We start from the raw sequence: 25,920 nt of genomic DNA on the forward strand, positions 1-25,920 counted from the left end.
ATGAAAAATAAAGTATTAAACAAAATGTGAGTAGAAAAAAATCAAAATACTAAGATTTATACCCATTTTCGAGAGAAAGAATCTTGATGTTAAAGGAAACAAATCAGGGAGAGAGAAACTAATTCAACAAAACTAGCTGAAAGCAAAACTAGACACTGAACACATGACAAGAAAACAGGTCAATCGTACTAATGAACAGAACTGCAAAATTCTGAATACACTTTAACACAAATCTAACAGCATAGTAAAAAAATAAGTAACAAGGAGCAGATGAGTCCCCCAACCCCAGTAATGCAAGTATTTCTATCTTCTGAGAATGAAAATTATCCACACCTGTTACTACCTATATTAAAATGGCTTTACTACTGTCTTCATCAACATGAGTTTACTGTTCCCCTGGCCCAGAAGGATAAAAGTTGCAAAAGAATTTTACTGCTCATTCCAGAACCTCCTGAAAGACCCATCAACTCTTCAACGGAAAGTTATCAAATGACGGCCTAAACCCCAAAACTCTGAACTCCTTACCTCCAAATTCTCCACTTACCAATCCTAAACTATTATATTATGGTCCTCACCCAATCACAACCAAGTACCCCTACCCCTACCAAAAGGCCCATCTTAACTCAGACTTAAAATCTCAATAAATATCTCAACTTTGTCCTTTTCCATCCGTCAGGCTAGTAAGGCTCTGGTGAGGTAGTGATCGACTGTACCACAGGTAAGCATTAAACTCAGCTTTGTCTTATCAACAAGTCACGTTTGACACTTAGTTACTATTCTTTCTTTTCTTTCTTTTTTCTTCCATTCTTTTTCCCACTGGGTAAACAGTGCTTTCTTCTGACACTTTAAAGCTATACAAATTCATTCTTAAAATGTCCTTAACTTACATCACATTTTCTTCTTTACATGACTCTAACAATTTTTTCAACTTATCAATAAGTATTATCTTTCCACTAACAAGACAAGCACTCCACCACACTCTGATAAATTCCTGGGTATTTTCCCCACTTAAGTTCTCTTCATATTGACATTAACTAGGTTTGTTCTGGGTTATCACAGACATACTTTCCTTTTACTTTTCTTTGTTCCTCAGCTCTTTACTAAGATGATAAATATTTTATCAAACTTTTAATCACCCATATATCCCTATCTCTTCCATAATCACTTAAGTATGTATCTCTTTTTATGTAGTTCATCCAAAATATTTTTCATGCTTACTTTAAAACCTTAAGAGTACCTGTTTTTGCTCTTATTTCAATTTTTATAGGTAGTCATGCTTCAGTTATCTAGTTATTTATGGAGTCCTGGAAGTGCATATTCCTCTAAGGTGCTGACAATTCTGGAATGGAAAAAGGCCTGACCCACCAGTTCTGTACCAATTCTGGTTAATTCCACAAGAAGTCTGTGCCATGGGCTAAACAGCCCAAGGAAGAGAAAAACAAAACTGAAGTTCCTGGCTATCACTATGATTGTTTACCTAGACAACTCAAGATTTCAACTGGAAAAACTTAAAAGGTCTAAAACTACCCTTGGGTCAAAGAAGTAAAACACAATACTGTAGAATGTGTAAAACATCAATAAAATTTTATTATGAGAACATAGGATTCAACTAATGCAGTTCTCAGAAACTCCTAACTTGAAAATTTTATGTTATTTAATACGAACAAATGAAAATAATTGAATTCACAACATTCTACTATGGAAGAAAAAGAACGATAAACCTGAGCAAAAAGTTAAAAGAATCAGAAAAGTTAAAGGCAAAAATTAATGAATTAGAAATAAAGAACATTGTCAAAAATATAAATTCAAGAGGGGCGCCTGGGTGGCTCAGTCGTTAAGCGTCTGCCTTCGGCTCAGGGCATGATCCTGGAGTTCTGGGATCGAGCCCCACGTCAGGCTCTTCCATTGGGAGCCTGCTTCTTCCTCTCCCACTCCCCCTGCTTGTGTTCCCTCTCTCGCTGGCTTTATCTCTGTCAAATGAATAAATAAAATCTTTAAAAAAATATATATATATATAAATTCAAGAGATAGTTCTATTAGAAGAACTATACAAAGAATCTACCACTAACCAATGTTTAAAAAGTGGCCAGGGAATACAAAAATACAAAATGAGAAATAAGACTGCATCAACAGACAGATATAGAGGAAACTAAGAAAACTATAAAAAGCCCATTTTAGTCATCATACCAATAAATTTGAAAAAAAATGAGTGCAACTGATTTTCTATGAATATATATTATATATTTAATATTATATATAGTAACACATAAAATAAAAATATTATATATATAAAACTGACTTACGAAAGAAACATAAAATCTAAACAAAACAGACCACGAAACAGAGGAAATTAAGTTCTCAAAGAACTACCCATCATAAAAGTATCATACTCTGGAAGTTTCACAGAAGATTCTACTTGAATTTTAAGAACAGTAAGTCCTACATAAATTTTTATAGAACACAGGAAGAGAGATCTTAAAATTCAATTTCTGCATACCATTGATGCAAAAATCTCAGTAAGAAAAATAAAAGTACTATCTCATCTCATTTGTGAGCATCATGGAAATCTTAAAGAGTGAAACTGCTGAGCTGGATGGTAAGCTTATGTTTAACTTTACAAGAGACTGACAGACGGCTCTCCAGGGTGTACCATTTTATACACGTGGCAACAATGCAGACAAGCTCTGGCTGCTCTACCATTCTCGTCAACATTTGGTACTGCTGCCCTTTTTAATTTTAGACATTCTAATGAGTGTGTAGGATTTTGCATTGTGGGTTGAATTTTCATTTCTCTGGGAATTGATGTGCTTATTGGCTATTCATAAACCTTATTTGGTATATAAATTATTTATATATTCTAAATACATTCTTGTGTATGTACCACAAAGATTTTCTCCAAGGCTTACCTAACTTAGCAGTTTCTTAATGTCTTTTGGAGAGCAGAAATTTTTAATTTTTATGAAGTCCAATTTATTCATTTTTCCTTTTATGGTTTATGCTTTTTGTATTCTAAAAACTCTTTTCTTACCTCAAAGTCATAAAGATTTTCTCCAAAGCTTTCTACAGGAAGTTTCACACTTTTCACTTTTATGTTTAGATTTATGAATCATTTCAGGTTAATTTTTATGTACAATGAACAGTCAACGTTTGTTATTTTTCTATACAAATATGTAGCTGATCTAGCATGACTTACTGAAGTTGATCTTTTTACCTACTGAATTTCTCAGGCACCTTTGAATCAACCATGTTATGTGCAGTCCTAGTTCTGTTCTTTTCCACTGATCTGTCTGTCCTTATGCTAAAATAAGACTGTCCTCATTACTGCAGCTTTAAAGTAAATCTTAAAATCAGGTAATACAAATCCCTCAACTTAGTTCTTCTTTTTAAAAAATTATTCTATTGCACATGCCTTGCATGTTCATACAGATTTTTGACTCAGCCTATCAATTTGATTGGGATTTCTTTAAATTTAAATATGAATTTTAAGAGAACTGACATCCCCACAGTATTTGAGTATTCCAATTCATGAACGTGGCATCTCTCTCCATTTACTTAAGTCCTTTGAAATTTCTCTCGATAATCACTTAGTTTTAAGTGTACAGGTTTTGCACATATTTTGTTAAATTCATCCACATGCAGTTCATATTTTTGATGCTATTGCAAATGTTATTTTTAAATTGCACTATGACTGTTTAGCACTAGTATATAGAAACATAATATATTTTGTACATTGAACTTGTACCTTATGACCTTACTGAATTTTATTCAATCTAGTACTTTGTTGGTGTTGTCCGGTAGACCTTAAGATTTTCTTTATGGACAATCTTGTTGATTGCAAGTAAAAACCTTGTACTTCTTCATTTCCAATCTTTATACCTCTTTTGTCTTTTTCTTACTTTAGTGTACTGGCTAGGACCTCAACTTCAATGCTACACAAAAGTGAGAGAGCAGACATACTTGCCTAGCTCATAATCTAAGGGGAAAACATCTAGTGCTCCAATATTAAGCATGTGGCAAACTTTTTCCAATTGTTTTATTTTGGGGTATCTGTGTGTCTGTGTGTTAATGTACAAGCAGTGGGTGCGAAGAGCAGCACAGGGAGAGGGAGAAGCAGGCTCCCCGCTAAGCAAGAAGCCCTATGTGGAGCTTGATCCCAGGACCCTGAGATCATGACCCTAGCCAAAGGCAAATGCTTAACCAAATGAGCCACCCAGGTGCTCCCCTTAATATTTTCAATTATGCTAATTTCTGAATATTAAACCAACCATGCAATAGTCATAAGGTATTATTCATTTTAGGTATTGCTGAACTAGATTACTAAGATTTGGCTAAAGATTTTTACATCTATATTCACGAGAAGCACTGGTCTACATTTTGCTTTTCTTGTAATATTGTTGTTTGGTTTTGGTATTACAGGTTTGGTGGTGCTATCAAGAAGACATAACAATCCTAAATGTGTAAACACTTAACAAGAATATATGAATATATGATATATAAGAAGCAAAAACTGACCGAACTTAAAGGGCTAGGACACAAATCCAAAATTATAGCTGAGGACTTCAACACCTGTCTCTTAGGAAGTGATAGAACTACTGGACAGAAATTTAGCAAGCACAAAGGAAGGCTGAACAACTCCACTAATAATCAATGGGATCTAACATCAATAGAACATTCTACCCAATAACAGCAGATGACACTCGCACAGGTTCTTTTTAAGCACAAATGGAACATTCACCAAGGTAGATAGACCATATGCTGGATCATAAAGTAAATCTTAAACAATTTAAAAGAAGTGAAATATAGGGACACCTGGGTGGCTCAGTTCATTGAGCGTCTGCCTTCGGCTCAGGTAACGATCCCAGCAGCCTGGGATCGAGCCCCACATCAGGCTCCTTGCTCAATGCGGAGCCTGTTTCTCCCTCTCCTTTGCCACTCCCCACTCCCCCTGCTTGTGCTCCTTTGCTCTCTCTCACTCTCTGTCAAATAAATAAATCATATCTTAAAAAAAATAACTGAAATGTAGTATAGTCTCTAACCATAATAGAAATAAACTAAATTTCAATAACAGAAAGATAAAAGGAAAATATCTAAATGTTTGAAAATTAAACAACTTACTCATGGAAAATACTTTTTTCCTCAAGTGGAAAAACACATGGCTTTTCCTATGTGCTTCTATTTTTTAAATTAAATTCCAGTTAGTTAACATACAGTGTACTATTAGTTTCAGGTGTACAATATAGTGATTTACATATGACACCCAGTGCTCATCATAACAAGTGCACTCCTTAATCCCCATCAGCTATTTCACCCATCCCCCCACCCACCTCCCCTCTGGGAACAATCAGTTTATTCTCCGTAGTTAAGAGTTTGTTTCTTCGTTTACCTCTTTTTTCTTCCTTTGTTCTGTTTCTAAAAATCATATGGTATTTGTCTTTCTCTGACTGACTTATTTTGCTTAGCATAATACTCTCCAGATCCATCTACGTCATTTCAAATGGCAAGATTTCATTCTCTTTTATGGTTGACTGATATTCCCTTGTATATATACACATCTTTTTTTTATTTTTTATTTACATTCAATTAATTAACATATGGTGAATTATTAGTTTCAGACCTAGGGTCAGTGATTCATAAGTCTTATATAATAGCCAGTGCTCATTATAAAACGTGTGCTTCTTACTGTCCATCACCCAGTTATCCCATCCCCTACCCTCTCTCCCCTACAGCAACCCTCAGTTTTGTTTCCTCTGATTAAGAGTCTCTTATGGTTTGTCTCCCTCTCTGATTTCGTCTTTATTTTTCCTTCTCTTCCCCTATAATCCTCTGTTTTGTTTCTTAAATTCCACAAGTGAGATCATATGAGAATTCCCTTTCTCTGACTGACTTATTTCACATAGCATAATACCCTCTAGTTCCATCCACATCACTGCGAATGGCAAGATTTCATTTTTTGATGGCTGTGTCATACTCCATTGTATATATGTACAACATCTTCTTTATCCATTCATCTGTCGATGGACATCTGCCCACTTTCAATAATTGGGCGACTGTGGACACTGCTGCTATAAACATTGGGGTGCAGGTGCCCCTTCAGATCACTGCATTTGTATCTTTGGGGTAAATACCCAGTAGTGCAATTGCTGGTTCATTGGGTGGCTCTATTTTGAACTTTTTGAGGAACCTCCATACTGTTTTCCAGAGTGGCTGCACCATTTTGCATTGCCACCAACAGTGTTAACAGGGTTCCCCTTTCTCTGCATCCTCACCAACATCTGTCATTTTCTGACTTGTTGATTTTAGCCATTCTGACCAGCATAAGTTGGTATCTCATTGTGGTTTTGATTTGTATTTCCCTGATGTCAAGTGATGTTGAGCACTTTCTCATGAGTCTGTTGGCCGTTTGTATGCCTTCTTTGGAAAAATGTCTGTTCATGTCTTTTTTTTTTTTTTTTTAAGATTTTATTTATTTAGACAGAGACAGCCAGCAAGAGAGGGAACACAGCAGGGGGAGTGGGAGAGGAAGAAGTAGGCTTCCAGCGGAGGAGCCTGATGTAGGGCTCGATCCCACAATGCCGGATCACGCCCTGAGCCGAAGGCAGACGCTTAACGACTGCGCTACCCAGGCACCCCTGTTCATGTCTTCTGCCCATTTCTTGATTGGATTATTTGTTCTTTAAGTGTTGAGTTTGTTAAGTTCCTTACAGATTTTGGATACTAGCACTTTATCTAATAATACATTGACAAATATCTTCTCCATTCTGTCGGTTGTCTTTTGGTTTTGTTGACTGCTTCCCTTGCTGTGCAAAAGCTTTTTGTATTGATGAAGTCCCAATAGTTCATTTTTGCCTTTGTATCCCTTGCCTTTGGAGAGGTGTCTAGCAAGAAGTAGCTTGAGGTCACAGAGGTTGCTGCCTGAGTTCTCCTCTAGGATTTCAATGGATTCCTGTCTCACAGGACCTAAGTCTTTTATCCATTTTGAGTACATTTTTGTGTATGGTGTAAGGAAATGGTCCAGTTTCATTCTTCTGCATGTGGCTGTCCAATTTTCCCAACACCATTTGTTGAAGAGACTGTCTTTTTTCTACTGGATATTCCTCCCTGTGTAATCGAAGATTAGTTGGCCATAAAGTTGAGGGTCTATTTCTGGGTTTTCTATACTGTTCCACTGATCTATTTGCCTGTTTTTGTGCCAGTACCATACTGTCTTGATGATTACAGCTTTATAAAATAGAGCCTGAAGTCCAGCATTGTGATGCCACAAGCTTTAGTTCTCTTTTTCAACATTCCTTTGGCTATTCGGGGTCTTTTGTGAGTCCACACAAATTTTAGGATTATTTGTCCCAACTCTGCGAAAAAAGTTAATGGTATTTTGATAGGGATTGCATTGAATGTATAGATTGCTTTGTGTAGCATAGACATTTTAACAATATTTGTTCTTCTAATCCATGAGCATGGGATGTATTTTTTTTTCCATTTCTTTGTGTCATCTTCAATTTCTTTCATCAGTGTTTAAGTACAGGTCTTTCACCTTATTGGTTAGGTTTATTGCTACATATCTTATTATTTTTGGTGCAACTGTAAAAGGGATTGACTCCTTAATTTCTCTTTCTGCTGCTTCATTATTAATGTATAGAAATGAAATGGATTTCTCTGCATTAATTTTTATATCCTGTCATCTGCTGAATTCCTGTATGAGTTCTAGCAATTTTGGGGGGGAGTCTTTTGGGTTTTCCAGAGTACCATGTCATCTGCAAAGAGTGAGACGGACTTCTTCTTTGCTGATTTGATGCCTTTTATTTCTTTTTCTTGTCTGACTGCTGAGGCTAGGACTTCTAGTACTATGATGAACAACAGTGGTGATAGTGGACATCCCTGCTGTGTTCCTGACCTTGGGGGAAAAGCTCTCAATTATTCCCCATTGAGAATGATTTCACGTGGGCTTTTCATAGATGGCTTTTATAATATTGAGGTATGTTCCCTCTATCCCTACACTGTGAAGAGTTTTAAGCAAGAAAGGATGGTGTACTTTATCAAATGCTTTTTCTGCATATATTGAGAGGATCATATGATTCTTGTCCTTTCTTTTATTTATGTAGTGTATCATACTGATTGATTTGTAGATGCTGAACCGCCCTCGCAGTCCAGGAATAAATCCCACTTGGTCATGGTGAATAATCCTTTTAATGTACTGTTGGATCCTATTGGCTAGTATCTTGATGATAATTTTTGCATTCATGTTCATCAGGGATATTGGTCTGTAACTCTCTTCTTTAGTGGGGTCTTTGTCTGGTTTTGGGATCAAGGTAATGCTGGCCTCAGAGAATGGGTTTGGAAATTTTCCATCCATTTCTAGTTTTTGAAAGAGCTTCAGAAAAATACATATTAATTCTTCTTGAAACGTTTGATAGAATTCCCCTGGGAAGCCATCCAATCCTGGACTCTTGTTTGTTGGGAGATTTCTGGATTACTGCTTCAATTTCCTTGCTGGTTATGGATCTGTTCAGGTTTTCTATTTCTTCCTGGTTCAGTTTTGGTAGTTTATATGTTTCTAGGAATGCATCCATTTCTTCCAGATTGCCTAATTTGTTGGCATACAGTTGTCCATAATATGATCTTATAATTGTATTTCTTTGGTGTTCATTGTGATCTCTCCTCTTTCATTCATGATTTTATTTATTTTGGTCCTTTCTCTTTTCTTTTTGATAAGTCTGGCCAGGGGTTTATCAATCTTATTAATTCTTTCAAAGAACCAGCTCCTAGTTTTATTGATCTGTTCTACTGTTCTTTTGGTTTCTATTTCATTGATTTCTGCTCTACTCTTATTAATTCTCTTCTCCTGCTGGGTTTAGGCGTTATTTGCTGTTCTTTTTCCAGCTCCTTTACATGTAAGGTTAGCTTGTGTATTTGAGACCTTTCTCGTTTCTTAAGAAAGGTTTGTATTGCTATACACTTCCCTCTTAGGACCGCCTTTGCTGCATCCCAAAGGTTTTTGAACAGTTGTGTTTTCATTTTCATTTGTTTCCATGAATTTTTTAACTCTTTAATTTCCTGGTTGACCCAATCATTCTTTAGTAAGATGCTCTTTAGCCTCCAGATATTTGAGTTCTTTCCAAATTTCCTCTTGTGACTGAGTTCAAGTTTCAAAGCATTGTGGTCTGAAAATATGCAGGGAATGATTCTAATCTTTTGGTACTGATGAGACCTGATTTGTGACCCAGGATGTGATCTATTCTAAATGTTCCATGAGCACTCAAGAGGAATTTGTATTCTGTTGCTTTAGGACAGAATGCTCTGAATATATCTGTTAAGTCCATCTGGTAAAGTGTGTCATTCAAAGCCCTTGTTTCCTTGTCCATCTTCTACTCAGATGATCTGTCCATTGCAGTGAGTGGAGTGTTAAAGTCCCCTACTATTATTTTGTTATTATCAATGAGTTTAATTTTGTTATTAATTAGCTTATATAATTGGCTGCTCCCATGTTAGGGGCATAAATATTTACAATTGTTAGATCTTCTTGGTGGACAGACCCTTTAATTATGATATAGTGTTCTTCCTCATCTTATATTACAGTCTTTGGCCTAAAATCTAATTTATCTGTATAAGGATTACTACCCCAGTTTTCTTTTGATGTCGATTAGCATGATAAATCGTTTTCCACCCCCTCACTTTCAATCTGGAGGTGTCTTTGGGCCTAAAATGAGTCTCTTGCAGACATCATATCGATGGGTCTTGCTTTTTTATTCAACCTGATACCCTGTATCTTTTGATTGGGGCATTTAGCCCATTTACACTCAGATTAACTACTGAAAGATAGGAACTTAGTGCCACTGTATTACCTGCAAAGTCACTGTTTCTGTAGACTGTCTCTGTTTCTTTCTGGTGTATGTTACTTTTGGGCTCTCTCTTTGCTTAAGATATCCCCTTTAATATCTCTTTCAGGGCTGGTTTAGTGATCACAAATTCTTTTCGTTTCTGTTTGTCCTGGAAGTTGTTTTGTTTTGTTTTGTTTTAATCATTCGTTCTATTCTGAATGACATCCTGGCTGGATAAAGTATTCTTGGTTGCATTATTTTTCTCATTTAGCACCCTGAATCTATCATGCCAGTCCTTTCTGGCCTACCAGGTCTCTGTGGATAAGTCTGCTGCCAGTCTAATGTGTCTACCCTTGTAGGCTATGGATCTCTTATCCTGAGCGGCCTTCAGGATTTTCTTTGTCTCTGAGATTTGCAAGCTTCACTATTCTTATGTCGAGGTGTTGACCTACTTTACTGATTTTGAGGGGGGTTCTCTAGGCCTCTGTGTGGATTTTGATGCCTGTTTCCTTCCCCAGATGAGGAAAGTTCTCTGCTATAATTTGCTCCAATATACCTTCTGCCTCCCCCCATCCCTCTCTTCTTCCTGTTCTTCTGGGATCCCAATTATTCTAATATTGTTTCACTTTATGGTATCACTTATGTCTCAAATTCTCCCCTTATGTTCCAGTAGTTGTTTGTCTCTCTTCTCAGATTCATCATTCTCCATCATTTCATCTTCTATGTCACTAATTCTCTATTCTGCCTCATTTATCGTAGCAGTTAGAGCCTCCATTTCTTATTGCATCTCATTAATAGACTTTTTTATTTCAACTTGATTAGATTTTAGTTCTTTTATTTCCCCAGGAAGGGATTCTTTAGTGCCTTCTATGCACTTTTCAAGCCCAGTTGTATCTTTATAATCATTATTCTGAACTCTAGTTCTGACATCTTACATTATATCCATACTGATTTAGGTCCCTGACAGTTGGTACTGCCTCTTGTTCTCCTTTTTTGTGGTGAGTTTTTCCATCTTGTCATTCTGTTCAAGAAGAATAGACGAATGAGAGAATAAAATACTAAACGGGTAACAACGACCCCAGAGAAATGTATTATACATTAAACAAATCAGAAGAGACACGAAATGGAAAAAAAAATTTTTTAATTAAAAAAAAAGAAAGAGTGAATATAACCACACATGTGAACAGAACAGAGCAATACACTGAATCCTGTGTGTATTTTGGTCTGTGCGTTAGAAAACTAAATCCAAAAATTGTAAAGGAAAAAAACCTTATATATATGTACAAAAATACAATTAAATACAATGAAAGGACAGAATGTAACTAAAAATTAAAATTAAATGCCAAAAAAAAAAAAAAGAAAGAATATAAACAGGTTAACAGAACAGAGCACTACACTATATCTTGAGAGTATTCTGGTCTGTTCGTTAAAAGAAACTACATCCCAAAGCTGTGAAGAAAGAGAAACTTGAATATATATAAAAATAAAATTAAATACAATGAATGAAAGGATAGAATATAAATGTAAAGATGAAAATTTTAAAAGACTTAAAAAAAGAGTTGATAAAATTAGAAATTGGTTGAAAAAGGAAAGAGAAAAAAATTAAAATTGAAACCTAAAGAATTGTGGGGGAAAAAACATGAATTCTATGTACTGTTTTCACCTAGCACTGGAGTTTTACAGTTCCGTGTGACCGATAAACTTGGTCTTGGTTGGATGTTCTTGCTGATCTTCTGGGGGAGGGGCTTTGTTGTGTTGATTCTCAGGTTTCTTTGCCCCAAACAGAACTGCACCACCCTGACCAGAAAGGTACTTAGGATTGCTCTCTGTGGCTTTTGTTCCCTGAAGGCTTTCTGTGCTGCTATAGAAGATGAGAATGAAAATGATGGCCTCCCGATCTCCAGCCCCAGAGCTAAAAGCTCAGGGCCCCACTTTTCAGATGCCCTCAGGGAAAAGCAGTCAATCACTCCTATCTCCCTGGTCTCCGTCTCCACTCCATGCTCACCTAGCCTGTGACCAAGCATTTCTATCTCAGCCACACGAGCCCCATTCGCATCCCCAAGCCCTGCAGACTTCTGCAGTGTGCACCCATGCCACTCCTGCTGGGAGAGGGAAGGGGGTCTCGCCCCAGTTCTGCCACTTGTGGGGTTCCCTACTCTGAAAGCGGTTGCCCAACCGTGCAGGGGTTCACGGTTTATGGTAACACGGAGCTGAAAGCCCACTCCTGGGCTCACTGATTGAAGCCGGCTTCCCTACTTGGATACCTGTGAGCTCTGCCACACTCGGGCACCCCCAGTCTTCCTGTGGCCCCAGGGATCCTGAGACCACACTGTTCCACCTAGGATTCCGCCTTGCTTCGCCACCTGAGAGCCTTTCGGGCAGGGATGCCCCTCACTGGAACAAACTTCTACAAGTTCTGATTTTGCACTCCACTGTTAAATCACCTTCCAGTAGCCGGCTTACAGAGGCTCCCTCCCTCCGTGGTTTATCTTCCCAAAAATCACTTCAGATTCACTTGTCTGCACCCCCTACCTTGCACAAAGTGGTCGCTTTTCTATTTGTAGAATTGCAGCAATTCTTTTCTTAGATCTCTAGTTGAGTTCACAGGTGTTCAGAATGATTTGACAGCTATCTAGCTCAATTCCTGGGACCAAATGAACCTAAGGTCTCCTACTCCTCTGCCATCCTGGACTATCTACACCACACCTTCTTTATCCATTCATCAATTGATGGACATTTAGGTTCTTTCCATAATTTGGCTATTGTGAATAATGCTGCTATAAACATCGGGATGCATGTATCCCTTTAAATTAATATTTTTGTATACTTCAGATAATACCTAACAGTGTAATTGCTGGGTCACAGGGTAGTTCTATTTTTAACTTTTTTTTTTTTTAAGATTTTATTTATTTATGTGACAGAGAGACAGCCAGCGAGAGAGAGAACACAGCAGGGGAGTGGGAGAGCAAGAAGCAGGCTCCCAGTGGAGGAGCCCGATGTGGGACTCGATCCCGGAACGCCGGGATCACGCCCTGAGCAGAAGGCAGACGCTTAACGACTGCGCTACCCAGGTGCCCCTATTTTTAACTTTTTGAGGAACCTCCATATTGCTTTCCCGAGGGCTGCAGCAGTTTCCTTTTCCACCAACAGTGCAAGAGGGTTCCTCAAGGGAAATTTTAAAACATATTGAATTAAATGACAATTAAAACACAACATATCAAAATCTTTGGGTATAACTAAAGCAGCATCTCACAGTTAATTTATAGCATTAAATGCTTTTACCGGAAAAGAGGATCTCAAATCCATACTCTAGGCTTCCACTTAAAGAAATTAGAAAAGTAAGAGCTAAATCAACCCAAATCTGTGGAAGAAAGAAAATACTAAAGAGCAAAAATCAAAGAAACTGAAAGCATAACAAAAATATAAAAAAGATCAATAAATAGACATTTTTCCAAAGAAGACATATAGATGGCCAGCAGACACGTGAAAGGATATTTAACATTACTCATCATCACGGAAATGCAAAACAAAACCACAATGAGATTATCACCTCACACCTATCAAAATGACTAAGACCAAAGACACAAGAAATAACAAGAGTTGGCAAGGATGTGGAGAAAAAAGAACCCTCAAGTACTATTAGTGGGAATACAAGGGAATGCAGCCAACTGTAGAAAACAGTATGAAGGTTCCTCAAAACACTAAAAATAGAATTACTAAATGATCCAGTAATTCCACTACTGGCTATTTACCCAAAGAAAATCAAAACAAATTTGAAAAGATAAAGGCACCCCTATGTTTATTGCAGCATTATTGATAAAAGCCAAGACAGGGAAGCAACCCAAGTATCCACTGACAGATAAGTGGATAAAAAAAAGATGTGGTACACATATACAACAGAATATTACTCAGCCATAAAAAAAGAATTAAATCTTGCCATTTGCAACAACATGGATGGATCTAGATGATATAATGCTAAGTGAAATAAGTCAGCCAGAGAAAGACAAATACCATATGATTTCACTCCTTTGTGAAAATTAAGAAACAGAACAAAGGAACATGGGGGAAAGAAAAAAAGAGGTAAACCAAGAGATAAACTCTTAACTACAGAGAATAAACTGATGGCTACCAGAGGGGAAGTGGGTGGGGGGATGGGTGAAACAGGGGAAGAGGATTAAGAGTACACTTATCACGATGAGCACTGAATAATGTATAGAATTTCTGTATCATTATATTGTACACTTGAAACTAGTATAATGATCTATATTAATATTACCTGAATTAAAAAAAAAAGTGAACCATGATAAATTATTTAAAAAGATCAGTGAAACCAAGCTTCCAGTAGGACTGACAAAAGAGAAAAAACATGAATTACTAATATTAGGAATTAAAAGGGATTATCACTACAGCTGCCACAGACAATCAAAAGATAACAATACTCCAAACACTCTACACACATAAAAGCAATAGCTAAGAGGAAATGAACTAATTCCTCAAAAAACACAAACTACCAAAACTTACAGAAGAATACAGTTGGCCCATGAAGAACCCTGGGATTAAGGGCTGACCCCCAATGCAGTCAAAAACCCATGTGTAATTTCTGAATCCCCCAAAACTTAACCACGAATTGCCTATGGCTTACTAGCAGCCTTACTGATGATAAACACTTGATTCACACGTAGTTTGTATGTGTATTATAAACTACATTCTTACAGTAAAGTATGCTAGAAAAAATGTTATCAATAAATCGTAAGAGGCTACATGCACCCCAATTGTTTGTAGCCAAACTATGGAGAGAACCCAAATGTCCATCAAAGGATGAATGGATAAAGAAGCTATATATACATATATATGTACACGTACACACACACACACACACACACACACACACACACACACAATCACTGAGTATTACTCAACCATCAAAAAGAATGAAATCCTGCCATTTGCAACGAGGTGGATGGAGCTAGAGTGTACTATGCTAAGCGAAATAAGTCAGTCAGAGTAAGACAAATACCATATGATTTCACTCATGTGGAATTTAACAAAACAAAACAGATGAATATATGGGAAGAGGAATAAAAGGGAAAAAAAAGAGAGAGGGGGAAACAAACCATTAAAGATTCTTTAATGATAGGGCCGCCTGGGTGGCTCAGTCGGTTAAGCGTCTGCCTTCAGCTCAGGTCAAGATCCCAGAGTCCTAGGATCGAGACCAGCATAGGGCTCCCTGCTCAGTGGGGAGCCTGCTTCTCCCCCTCTCCCCTGCTTGTGCTCTATCTCTCACTATCTCTCTCTCAAATAAATAAATAAAATCTTAAAAAAAAAAGATTCTTAATGATAGAGAACAATCTGAGGGTTGATGAAGGGAGGTGGGTGCAGAATGTGCTAGATGGGTGATGGGTATTAAGGAGGGCACTTGTGATGAGCACTGGGTGTTGTATGTAAGTGATGAATCACTGAATTCTACGCATGAAACCAATATTGCACTGTATGTTAGCAACTAGAATTTAAATAAAAATTTGAAAAAAATCGTAAGAGAAAATAAACTTACACTATCATACTGTATTTATCAAAAAAACCCACATATAAGTGGACCCCCAGTTCAAGAACTTACTGTTTAAGAGTCAACTACAGATAAACTGGTCCTTAGTGCTAGAGAAACTGAATTTGCAGTTTAAAAACCTCCCAGAAAAAAATAAATCTCCAGATGCCAATGGCTTCACTGGTGAATTTTACCAACTCTAAAAAAGAAAATAAAATCAATGTTAAACAATTTCTTCCAGAAATCTGAAGAGCAGAGAACGCTTCCAAATTCATTTTATGAGGCCAGCATTACCCTCAAACCAAAACAAGACAGAGATAATGGAAGAAAAGTACAGAATATGAATGCAAAGTAGAAATGCAAAATCCTAAACAAAATATTAGAAGTCATACCCCAGTTAAGTTGGAAATAGCAGGAAAGAATTTATACACACACAAACATACAGACACATAGACACACATACAGAAAATAAAAGCACACTTCAAAAAGCACTGCAAAGTTAGTAACACTCTTTTCCAAATCAAAATTCTTTCTTTTAAATACAAAAGACCTATCCATAATAAAACTCTTTTTATTCTCCACAATGTCTAAGTAAACAGAATTCATTCCATGAATCTCCACTGGAATAATTAATACCAGTGCTAATTTACATCCAGCAACATTTCCTTCTTTGCACTCACTAGCTCTAGGAGTTTGCCTTAACTGGGCAAAACCAAAGCAATAATGCTACCCTTCTGGGAACAGCATTTGGTTTGAGGATGGGCACAAAAGCCAATTAGAGACAAGAAACAACGAGTCTTTTCGATGAAGTTTCTAAGAAACCCAAGTGCTCCCTTCTCTACAGTGTTCTCTTTTGTACAGATGTGGTAATATGAACATATAAAGCTTCGAGCTGAGGCAGCCATCCTGCTAAGAAGCCAGTCTGAAGATACCAATACACAGAGAAAAACAGACAAAAGACATAAAGAAAAAGCTTAGCTGGACTCCAGTCTATGCTAGGACTTCACTCAGCTGATTAAATTTCTTTTAGTTTAAGTCATTTTGAAATGGGTTTTCTGTTATCTGCACATAAAGAATCATATAATGCCAAGGGCTAGCTATTAGAAGTCAGAGGAGCACTGATTTCGGTTACTATATAATTTTTTTTCATATTTAAGCTAATAAAATGGAAAAGGACACATTTTAAGTTGTTTTCCATATAATCTCAAATACTGTAAGTTTCAACACTTGCCTACATGTTCAATACCCGCCTATATGTTCCATAATAGAAGAGTACAGACTTTAAAACTTAAAGTTCCTTTCGACTCTAAGATTCTGACTCCGTAAAGGCACTCTGAATTTGGGATGTCAAATGAGACACTCAGAACGATTACCTATTGGTTAGACTTCTTCTATTTAAACAACGAGAAAATAAAAAAAAAAAAAAAAGAAAAGAAAAAGAAAAAGATTTTTTTTTAAACTTCCAAACCATACTCAGCAGCAAGGATATGAGATGCAAAAAAGAATAAGAAAAAGAATATTAATCCTTTAATAAACTAACTGTGTACCTAAAAATATAAAACAAATAATAAAGGATCCATTCCTACTTAGCTTATTTGGTGGGAAAAAATTGTAACCACTCAAAATTTTTAATAAAAGATACAAGCACCTGGGGCGCCTGGGTGGCTCAGTCATTAAGCATCTGCCTTTGGCTCAGGTCATGATCCCAAGGTCCTGGGATCGAGCCCCGCATCGGGCTCCCTGCTCAGCAGGAACACTGCTTCTCCCTCTCCCACTCCCCCTGCTTGTGTTCCCTCTCTCACTGTGTCTCTGTCAAATAAATAAAATCTTAAAAAAAAAAAAAAAAGATACAAGCACCTAATTTTGATTACTGAAAATTCTACAGATTGCATTTTCACTTTCTCTACCATTTCACTAGAATTTTCTTCTCACGACGGATTTTTTTCCCTGTGTTCTGCAATTAATGTTTTTCTGTCTTTAGAATCTACTGAAACAGTGTGGAATGGTGGTTAGAGAAAGGGACCTTGGCACTAGACTGCTGGGATTCAAATCCTGGCTCCGTTATTTACTAACTGGGCGACCTTGGGCAAGTTAGTTAACCCTAACTGTGCTTTCATTTCCTCATCTGTAAAACAGAAACAGTAACCACAGCACCTGCCTCTTAGGGTTGTTTTGAATGCAAAACAAGTTCATTCACATCAATCTCTAAAACCAGCCCTCAGTATATAGTACATTTATTACTCTGCTTGGGCTGCCATAATGAAATATATAGACTAGGAGGCTTAAACAACAGAAATTTATTTTCTCATTGCTCTGGATGCTTAAAAGTCCAAATTAAGGTTCCAGATTTTGGTGAAGGTTTGTAGACATCCATCTTCCTCCTATGTCCTCATATGACCTTTCCCTGGTTCATGTACACGGGGAGAGCGAGCTCTGGTGTCTCTTCCTCTTCTCTTAAGGGTTCCAGCCCTATCTAGCAGATTAGGACCCCACACTTATGACCTCATTTAACTTTATTAACTGCTAAAGGCTCTATCTCCATATATAATGACTTAGGGGTTAGAGCTTATGAGGGACACAATTCAGTCCACGGCAGTATAAACTATATAAATACTATTGAAATTTCTATTAATGTGCATATGACTATTGTTCTAAAGGAAAATAATCTTATTCACAAACCAAATTATAGAATCCCTAAAGTAACTGATCTCTTGCCAGATTGGTAGCAAAGAAGGTAAAACTTTCTATTGAAATGTACTTAATTGCTTTCATTTACTTGATGATCTCTCTGAACGGAGGACCACTGGCAAAACCTTGCCTCCGTACCTAGTTAACTCAGAATGAAAAGGCTCATTTTGTAAAGTCTCCCTTTCCAACTCTAACTTCCTTTAACTTTTAGGACCTCACAGACAACTCTCAGTTTACCCAATAAATCAACTTAAGTGCTCTAATAACCAGCTGGCAAGAACTCACCTGACAATAATCTGAACCTGCCATGCCCTGTCATCATTTACCAATCTAACCAAAGAGTAATCTACAAAGTTTACATTTGAAGAAGTCTGAAAAAATTACCATAAGTTAAAACCATCCTTCATAAAAAAAGAAAGCTATTGTTTTTAAAAAGAAAAAAAGTGAAGAAGTCAAAACTTCTCCATTAGGATTTTAACAAGACTACATTCAGTTAAGAAAGAAATACCCCTTTTGCTCGATAAAAGAAAAGATTTATATTGATTTATACAAAATGCAATTTTTAGTTACCTGAAAACTCATTTATATTCTGAATTTAAATTCAGCAAACAATCCTTCCTTAGACAGTCATTGCAATGATTAAATAATATGTTATTTACCTACTACCTTGCCTAGGACCTGTATCTCTTTGGTAAGTGTTAACACAGTAGATGTTCTGAGAAATAAGGTTTAAAAAAATGAGTAGAAAATTAACATCCAACTCTTATTTTCAGTACACATTTATACTCCAATCCTTTAAAGGGACTTACAGTTTACCACTGAGTTTAATATAAAGAAATATTTACTTGAAGAGAGTATCTAATCTTAATTACCATTAAATATAATGTCTTTCTTGCACTAAGGTCTCACAATGGGGCATCCACAACGCAATGGAACTTTTCTATCTGTAACCTTTGCTGAGGAAACATGCTTTATTTCATTAAGTGATAGATGCTAATTTAAATATATTAAAAGATCTCTAGTGTCTTTGATTACCAAAAAGAAAATTTTCTGCTATTCCTCCGTCCCAACATCTCTCAAACCTGGGAGAAAGCATCTTTTCAGTCGTTTTATTTTTCACAAAAAATAACCAAGCAATAAACAAATTATAAGAGAAATCATAGTTCTTCCAAATTCTTCCAAATATCACAAAGAAAAATGTTATTTAGATTACTGTGGTGGCACATTACAATTAGTAATAACTAGTATGTGTGCCTTCCTACCCCATTACTGCTTTCTTGCCTTCACCTATCATTACTTAAGAGATATCCATCATATCAAGAAAAACAGAGAATGGGGGAAAAAGGTGAAGTCGATAAAGAACAGCTTGATAATTCTCAAGATTTGTCCTTGGGTTAAGTAAATTAACTTACTTCTTTAAACTGAGAAGTTTAACAAGTGGAGTGAACTCAAGAGGTAGAAAGTCAGAGCAAACTAAAGTTGAACAGAGCTCTTCCCCAGACCTCCATCCACACACACAGTAATCTTTCCCTTGGAACTGTGAATGTACGACATAACCCACTCACCTTACAAACAAATCACCGTAGGCATGTGACTTTTATATATACATAGCACTACTGCTTTCTTTGGCATCCACTCCTCCTCTATAATCTGAGGAGTATCAGAACTGTGCTAAAGAAAAATTACAAATAATAGGTACTGAACTTCCCTGATACTAAAGAAAAAAAATGCAGAAAAGGCTTCAAATACTCAGATAAATGACTATAGCATCTGTGTATATATATAGAAAATCTGGGACACTTGTGTGGCTCAGTCAGTTAAGCATCTGCCTTTGGCTCAGGGCATGATTCCAGGGTCCTGGGATCAAGCCCTGAATCAGGCTCTCTGCTCAGCAGGGAACCTGCTTCTCCCTCTCTGCCTACTTGTGATTTCCCCCCCATCAAATAAATAAATAAATTCTTAAAAAAAAAAAAAAAGAAAAAAGAAAAAAAAGAAGACAACAGAAAATCTACCACATCATCTGTATACTCCAAAGCAACTATCACTAAATCCTGACTGAAACTTGCAAAAAAAAAAAAAAAAAAAAGAAAGAAAGAAACAAAGTACATTATGTACTTATAATTCAAATTATTGTTACATAGAAATACTCAGGTTTTATAAAGTACACAAAAAGTTAAATTCTGTTTTAAAGATGGAGGTAGAAAACGGATATAGTAGTTCACATATAATTAGAAGACGTAAACTTACCAAATATATTGGTGGAGTGTCCTTTCCTTGCAATAGGTCTGAGTTCATTATGTCCCCATCCATACATCCTATAATTATCCCAGGCATGTTTCATCATCTGAGAAAGGAAAAATTTTAATCCATCAATTTACATTACTAACAGACTGTTATTTCATCTATCTAGATCATCTATCACTATAGCCTTAACCATTCTCCTGTATCTCCTACATTAGGATATTATTCTATTAATATTTATACCAGTGTGATTACACACATCACCATGTTTAATCTCAGTCTACACAACAAGAAAAAAAACTTGGTCTGCAGGCTGTATTTTGCCAACCCCTGACCTAAACAAAGTGACTAGGTACGTGTGATTCAAGTAGCAGCAATCAAGTCCCTTTATGCATATTGTTATAGACACTAGAAGACGAAGGGACTGTCTCAATTTGAAATCTCAAGGTCTATGTAATATATCATTTTGAAGGTGATGGAGGCTAACGCTCTCCCAACATGGAGAAACTAAACAACAAAAGGACAGAGGTGTGTATTATTAACAATAACATATAAGATGTGGACTTAGCCAACCCAAGCTTGAAGCCCCAGTTTAGAGCCACTAAGCTAATAAATATTTTTTATATCAACTAGTTTGAACTACACTTCTCACAACCAAAAGAGCTCCAAGCTACACAATAGCAGAGTATTTAATTATATAACAGCTGGGGGCGCCTGGGTGGCACAGCGGTTAAGCGTCTGCCTTCAGCTCAGGGCGTGATCCTGGCGATCTGGGATGGAGCCCCACATCAGGCTCTTCCGCTATGAGCCTGCTTCTTCCTCTCCCACTCCCCCTGCTTGTGTTCCCTCTCTCGCTGGCTGTCTCTATCTCTGTCGAATAAATAAATAAAATCTTCAAAAAAAAAAAATTATATAACAGCTAAATTATTTAATAGTGGACTGTGGTACATCAAAAATCTATTCAATTAACAGTATATTATTCATTAAAATATTCCTCAACTTGTTGTTTTTTTTTTGCAGCTTGCATTATTCAGACACCAAAACCAGACAAAGACATTACAAGAAATCTGAAAACCAATATATCTCAAAAACACAGACTCAAAATTCCTTAACGAAAACCAGCCACAGAGAGAGGATACTGCATAATGATCGAGTACAGTTTAGCCTAGGAATAGAAGACTAATTTGACATTCAAACACCAATCAATATAATTCAGAACACTATAAAAGGAAAAACATCATACAATCATTTTTATAGAAGTAGACAAAGCACCTGACAAGATTCAACACCCATTCAGGATAATTAAAACAAACAAACAAAAAACCTCTCATTAACCTCTAAGGAAACGTCTACAACCTAAAAAAGGGGATCTTCAAAAAACCTACAGCTAACATCATACTTAATGGTAAAAGACTAAATGCTTAAACCCTAAAGTCAAGATCAAGTATGTCCATTCTCAACATTTATTTTCAACAATGTACTGGAAGTCCTAGCCAGTGTAACGAGATAAGAAAAAGAAATAAAAGGCATAAAAATCAAAAAGGAAAAAGGAAAAGTACTTCTATTCAAAGAAGACATTACCATGTATAAGGAGAATCCTAAGCAACCTAAAAAAGAAAAATCCACTAGAACTAATATATGACTTCAATAAAGTAACAGGGAAACAAGCTCAGAAAACTAAAATTAAATATGTTTCTATATGCTAGTAAAAAGCAACAGAAATGGAAATTAAAAAATAATTTCATTTATAATAGCATCAAACACATGAAATATTTCAAAATAATAAATGTACAAGAATTATATACTGAGAACTATAAAACACCTGCTGATAAATTAAAGAAAACCTAAATAAGTGGATACATGTAACATGTTCGTGGAACATTGAATATTGTTAATAATTCTTCCCAATTCGGGGCGCCTGGGTGGCTCAGTTGTTAAGCGTCTGCCTTCGGCTCAGGGCGTGATCCCAGAGTCCTGGGATCGAGCCCCACCTCAGGCTCCTCCGCTGGGAGCCTGCTTCTTCCTCTCCCACTCCCCCTGCTTGTGTTCCCTCTCTCGCTGGCTGTCTCTTTCTCTGTCAAGTAAATAAATAAAATCTTAAAAAAAAAAAAAAAAACCCACCTTAAAAAAAATAATAATAATTCTTCCCAATTCATCTACAGATTTAATAAAATCCCAGTCAAAATCCAGCAACTTCTATTTTCATAAAGAAGCTAATTCTAAAAGGCAAAGGAACCAGAAATGCCAAAACAATTTTTAAAAAGAACAAAGTTGGAGGATTTAACCTGATGTCAAAGCTTCTATAAGTTAAAGTATTCAATACAGTGTCCTATTGGCATTAAGGTAGGTATAGAGATTAATGGAATAGGTAGGAGTCCAGAAAGAGACTCAACACCTACTGATTTTGTCATTTGATTTTGAACAAAAGTGCCAACGTAATTCAATAGGAAAAGGATAATCTTTTCAACAAACGATGCTGAAACAACTAAAAAGCCCTATGGGCAAAAACTGAAGAACAGCCCTTACTTACTTCAGACAATAAACAAAAAATTAACTGGCAACAGATCACAGACAAATCTCAAAATTAAAACTGAAACATGTGCCCACACAAATACTTATACACAAATGTTCATAGTAACTTTATTTATAATAGCCAAAAACTGGAACAAATGTTGAACAAATGTTCAACAGGTGAATAAATAAAACAAGTTATGGTATACCCATATAATGGAATATTATTAAGAAAAAAGTGACCTTTGTGCACAATCTACATAGATGAATCTCAAAAAAATTATGCCAACCAGAAGGCCAGAAACAAAATATTACATACCTTCATACTTTATGATTCCATTTGACTGAAAAAAGACAAACTTAATCTATAATGACTAAAAGTAGATCAGTGGTTGCCTGGGACCAAGGAATCGGGTGGACTGACCAGAGGGGGGCACAAGAAAAATGTTTTTGAGATTATAAACATCTTGACAATAGTTGCTGTTATACAGGTATACACATCTGTCAAAACCCATCAACAAGCAGTACTCTTAAAATAGAACTCATTTTATTTTATACATATTATGTCTCAAAAAGCTCAATTTTTCAGAGAGAGAGACAGCACAAGCAGGGGGACCGGCAGGCAGAGGGAGAGGAAGAAGTAGACTCCCCACTGAACAGAGAGCCCTAAATGGGGCTGGATCCCAGGACGCTAGGATCATGACCTGAGCTAAAGGCAGCTGTTTAACCGACTAAGCCACCCAGGTGCCCCTCACCTGTTTCTTCTATTTATCATTATATTTTGGAATATAGTTTATAGTGCTATTTCTTGATTTTTAAAAAAGGTTTAGGTATGTACTATATTCCCCTATAGTTATTTCAGCTCTTTTATGCCACTACCTCCACATATACTTCCTCACATGTATTTCTCTGGCCCACAACCTTCCGATGTAATTAACAACCCATTTTTCTTGTAATTATTATATTACTTTATGCAACTTTTGTTTTTCCTGCTTTTAATTACTTGTCTGAGGGCTTGGGGTTTTTGTTTACTTAGGTTTTTAATGTAACAATTCTCAATTTACTTCCAAATTATACTTGAGCTTCAAAACTTTTCTCAGTATAATCAAATATCTCACATAAACTATCAGTTCCATTTTCTCCTGATATATCCTTCCTGAAGCTATCCCTCCTGCTCTAACCTCGACTTCTGTTCTCTCTGCCTCAAGCACAGCAGTCACCCTGCTGAGTCCCTTATTCTGAATCCTGAGAATACCCTTCCTTTTCTCTCTCTAGTGACAGATCCCCTGTTGCCAAAATCTCTTCTCTTCCTATTTTTGTGCTGAAGCATATTTTCCAGTAGCAATCTGAGAAAAATGACTAAATTTACCCTCAGATTTGATTCACAATTTGGCTGAATATATAATTCTTTCTAAGCCATTGCTCCACTCTCTTTCAGTTTCCAATATTATGGTTGAGGAATCTGAGGTGCCATTATATACAATCCCATCTTTTGAGTGGAACCTTTTTTTTTCCTCTGTACATTTTTAGGATCTGTTTTTGAATGCCTATTTTTCTAAAATTTCAGTAGGAGTCTTTTTTCTTTTTTTGTATTTTTTGGTTTTTTTTTGTTTTTCTCTCATTGTTTTTCCATGCCTGGTAGGTCCTTTCCATCTGTAAACTCACATTCTTTTGTTTTAGCCAATTTTCTCAAATTGACTACTTATCCTCTACTTTCCTCATCTAATCACTTGTTAGATGTTCCTGACTGATCTTACTTTGTTTTCTCAATCTTATTGTTGTACTGAGAGATTTGCTCAATTTTATCTTCTAACTCTTCTACTGAATTTTAAAATTCTATCGTATTTTTTAATTTCTAAGAGCACCTTCATATTCTGTAAATGTTTCTTTTCATAACTCACTGTTCTCATTTTATGAGTTCCATTTTTTGTCACTCCAATGATGTTAATTCTTTATTTTTTTGTCCTCCCTGTATTGTTTCTCTATTCTCCAAATTCCTGAATTCTTCCATCTGTTTTGTTCTCTAATGTGAGAAAATTTCCTGAAACACCTGGTGATCTTTGGTTTGTTCTTGTACTTACAAGATAATTAAAGGCTGTCAGTGAATGAGCAAAAGTTGAGTTGAGCCTCATCTTAGGGCGCACAGGTGAACCCAGGGGTTTTCACTGAGAAACAGTGTAAGTCTTTTCTCTTGGGCCCGTCTCCCCAAAGAGAAGTCCTCCCATCTTCTGCTTGTGGAATATAAAAACCTGGCTGCCAGAATTCTGAGAGCTGAGCAGGAGAAAGTGGTCTCAATATTCAGGACACTTTTCACTTAATCCCCTCCACCCTAACCACCTTTTTTGTGTTTTCCCTCAGCCGTAACTGGTATTCCCAAAATCCAGACCTCCTCTAATTAATCCCTCTAAAAGGTAGTCTTCTGTTGGGGAAGGGAAGGCAGCAGCTAGGATGCCTAAACTGGAGAATTGGGGATCTAGGAGTTAGCACCTTTTAAAATTTTCAAATAATCCCTTTCCAACTTAATTTTATACCCCTGCCTTCAGAAGTAAACAATGTCTCTAATTCTTAAAACTTTCAGGTATCCTTCAGTTTGCGTCACCTCGCCTCTTGTTAGTTTCTTCCCCTACAAGCTTAAGTTTCAACTTTCTCTGAGTGCTAAGCCAGTGACCATAATGTTTAATAGGAGCCTATACAGGAGGTCTTAATATGTTTCATGTTGACTTGAAAGAACACTGGATATTACGGTGTGCTCTAAAGGTCTGGGTTGTCCAAACCCTGTACAACCTGAAGAAAGATTTGGCCTGTGCCAGACTCCTGGAAAATAACCACTAAATTTTATTATCCTGCCTGTTGAGAGTATCTTCGTTCAAGTGAAGCCTTGGACCACGTCAGACAGTTTATGCTTACAATGTGATTTATGGTGGGGGCCTTGGGCCACATGGTATCAGCCTGACCTTTGGAGGCATGGGAGAACTAAGGTCAGCTACGAATACATAATGAGCCTCAAAGAAAAACCCTGAACACCAAGGCTCAGGTGAACTTCCCTGGTTTGGCAATACTTCCTTACCACACATGATCGTTGGGACAGTTAAGCACTGTCCATACCACTCCACTAGAAGAGGACAG

At 36.6% G+C, this 25,920-nt stretch overlaps 1 protein-coding gene across 4 annotated transcripts in view; it reads right to left on the minus strand.

Annotated features, from left to right (window-relative positions):
- Window positions 1–25,920, minus strand: part of MAN1A2 (mannosidase alpha class 1A member 2) — a 187,557-nt gene that overhangs the window by 120,030 nt on the left and 41,607 nt on the right. For all 4 annotated transcript variants that reach the window (XM_026483649.4, XM_057310338.1, XM_057310337.1 and 1 more), the window contains exon 3: window positions 20,290–20,386. In XM_026483649.4, coding sequence (XP_026339434.1) covers window positions 20,290–20,386 — 97 coding nt within the window. The remainder of the gene's footprint in view (window positions 1–20,289; window positions 20,387–25,920) is intronic.

This window comes from Ursus arctos, unplaced genomic scaffold (assembly GCF_023065955.2).
Source record: "Ursus arctos isolate Adak ecotype North America unplaced genomic scaffold, UrsArc2.0 scaffold_12, whole genome shotgun sequence".
Lineage (NCBI taxonomy): Eukaryota > Metazoa > Chordata > Mammalia > Carnivora > Ursidae > Ursus > Ursus arctos.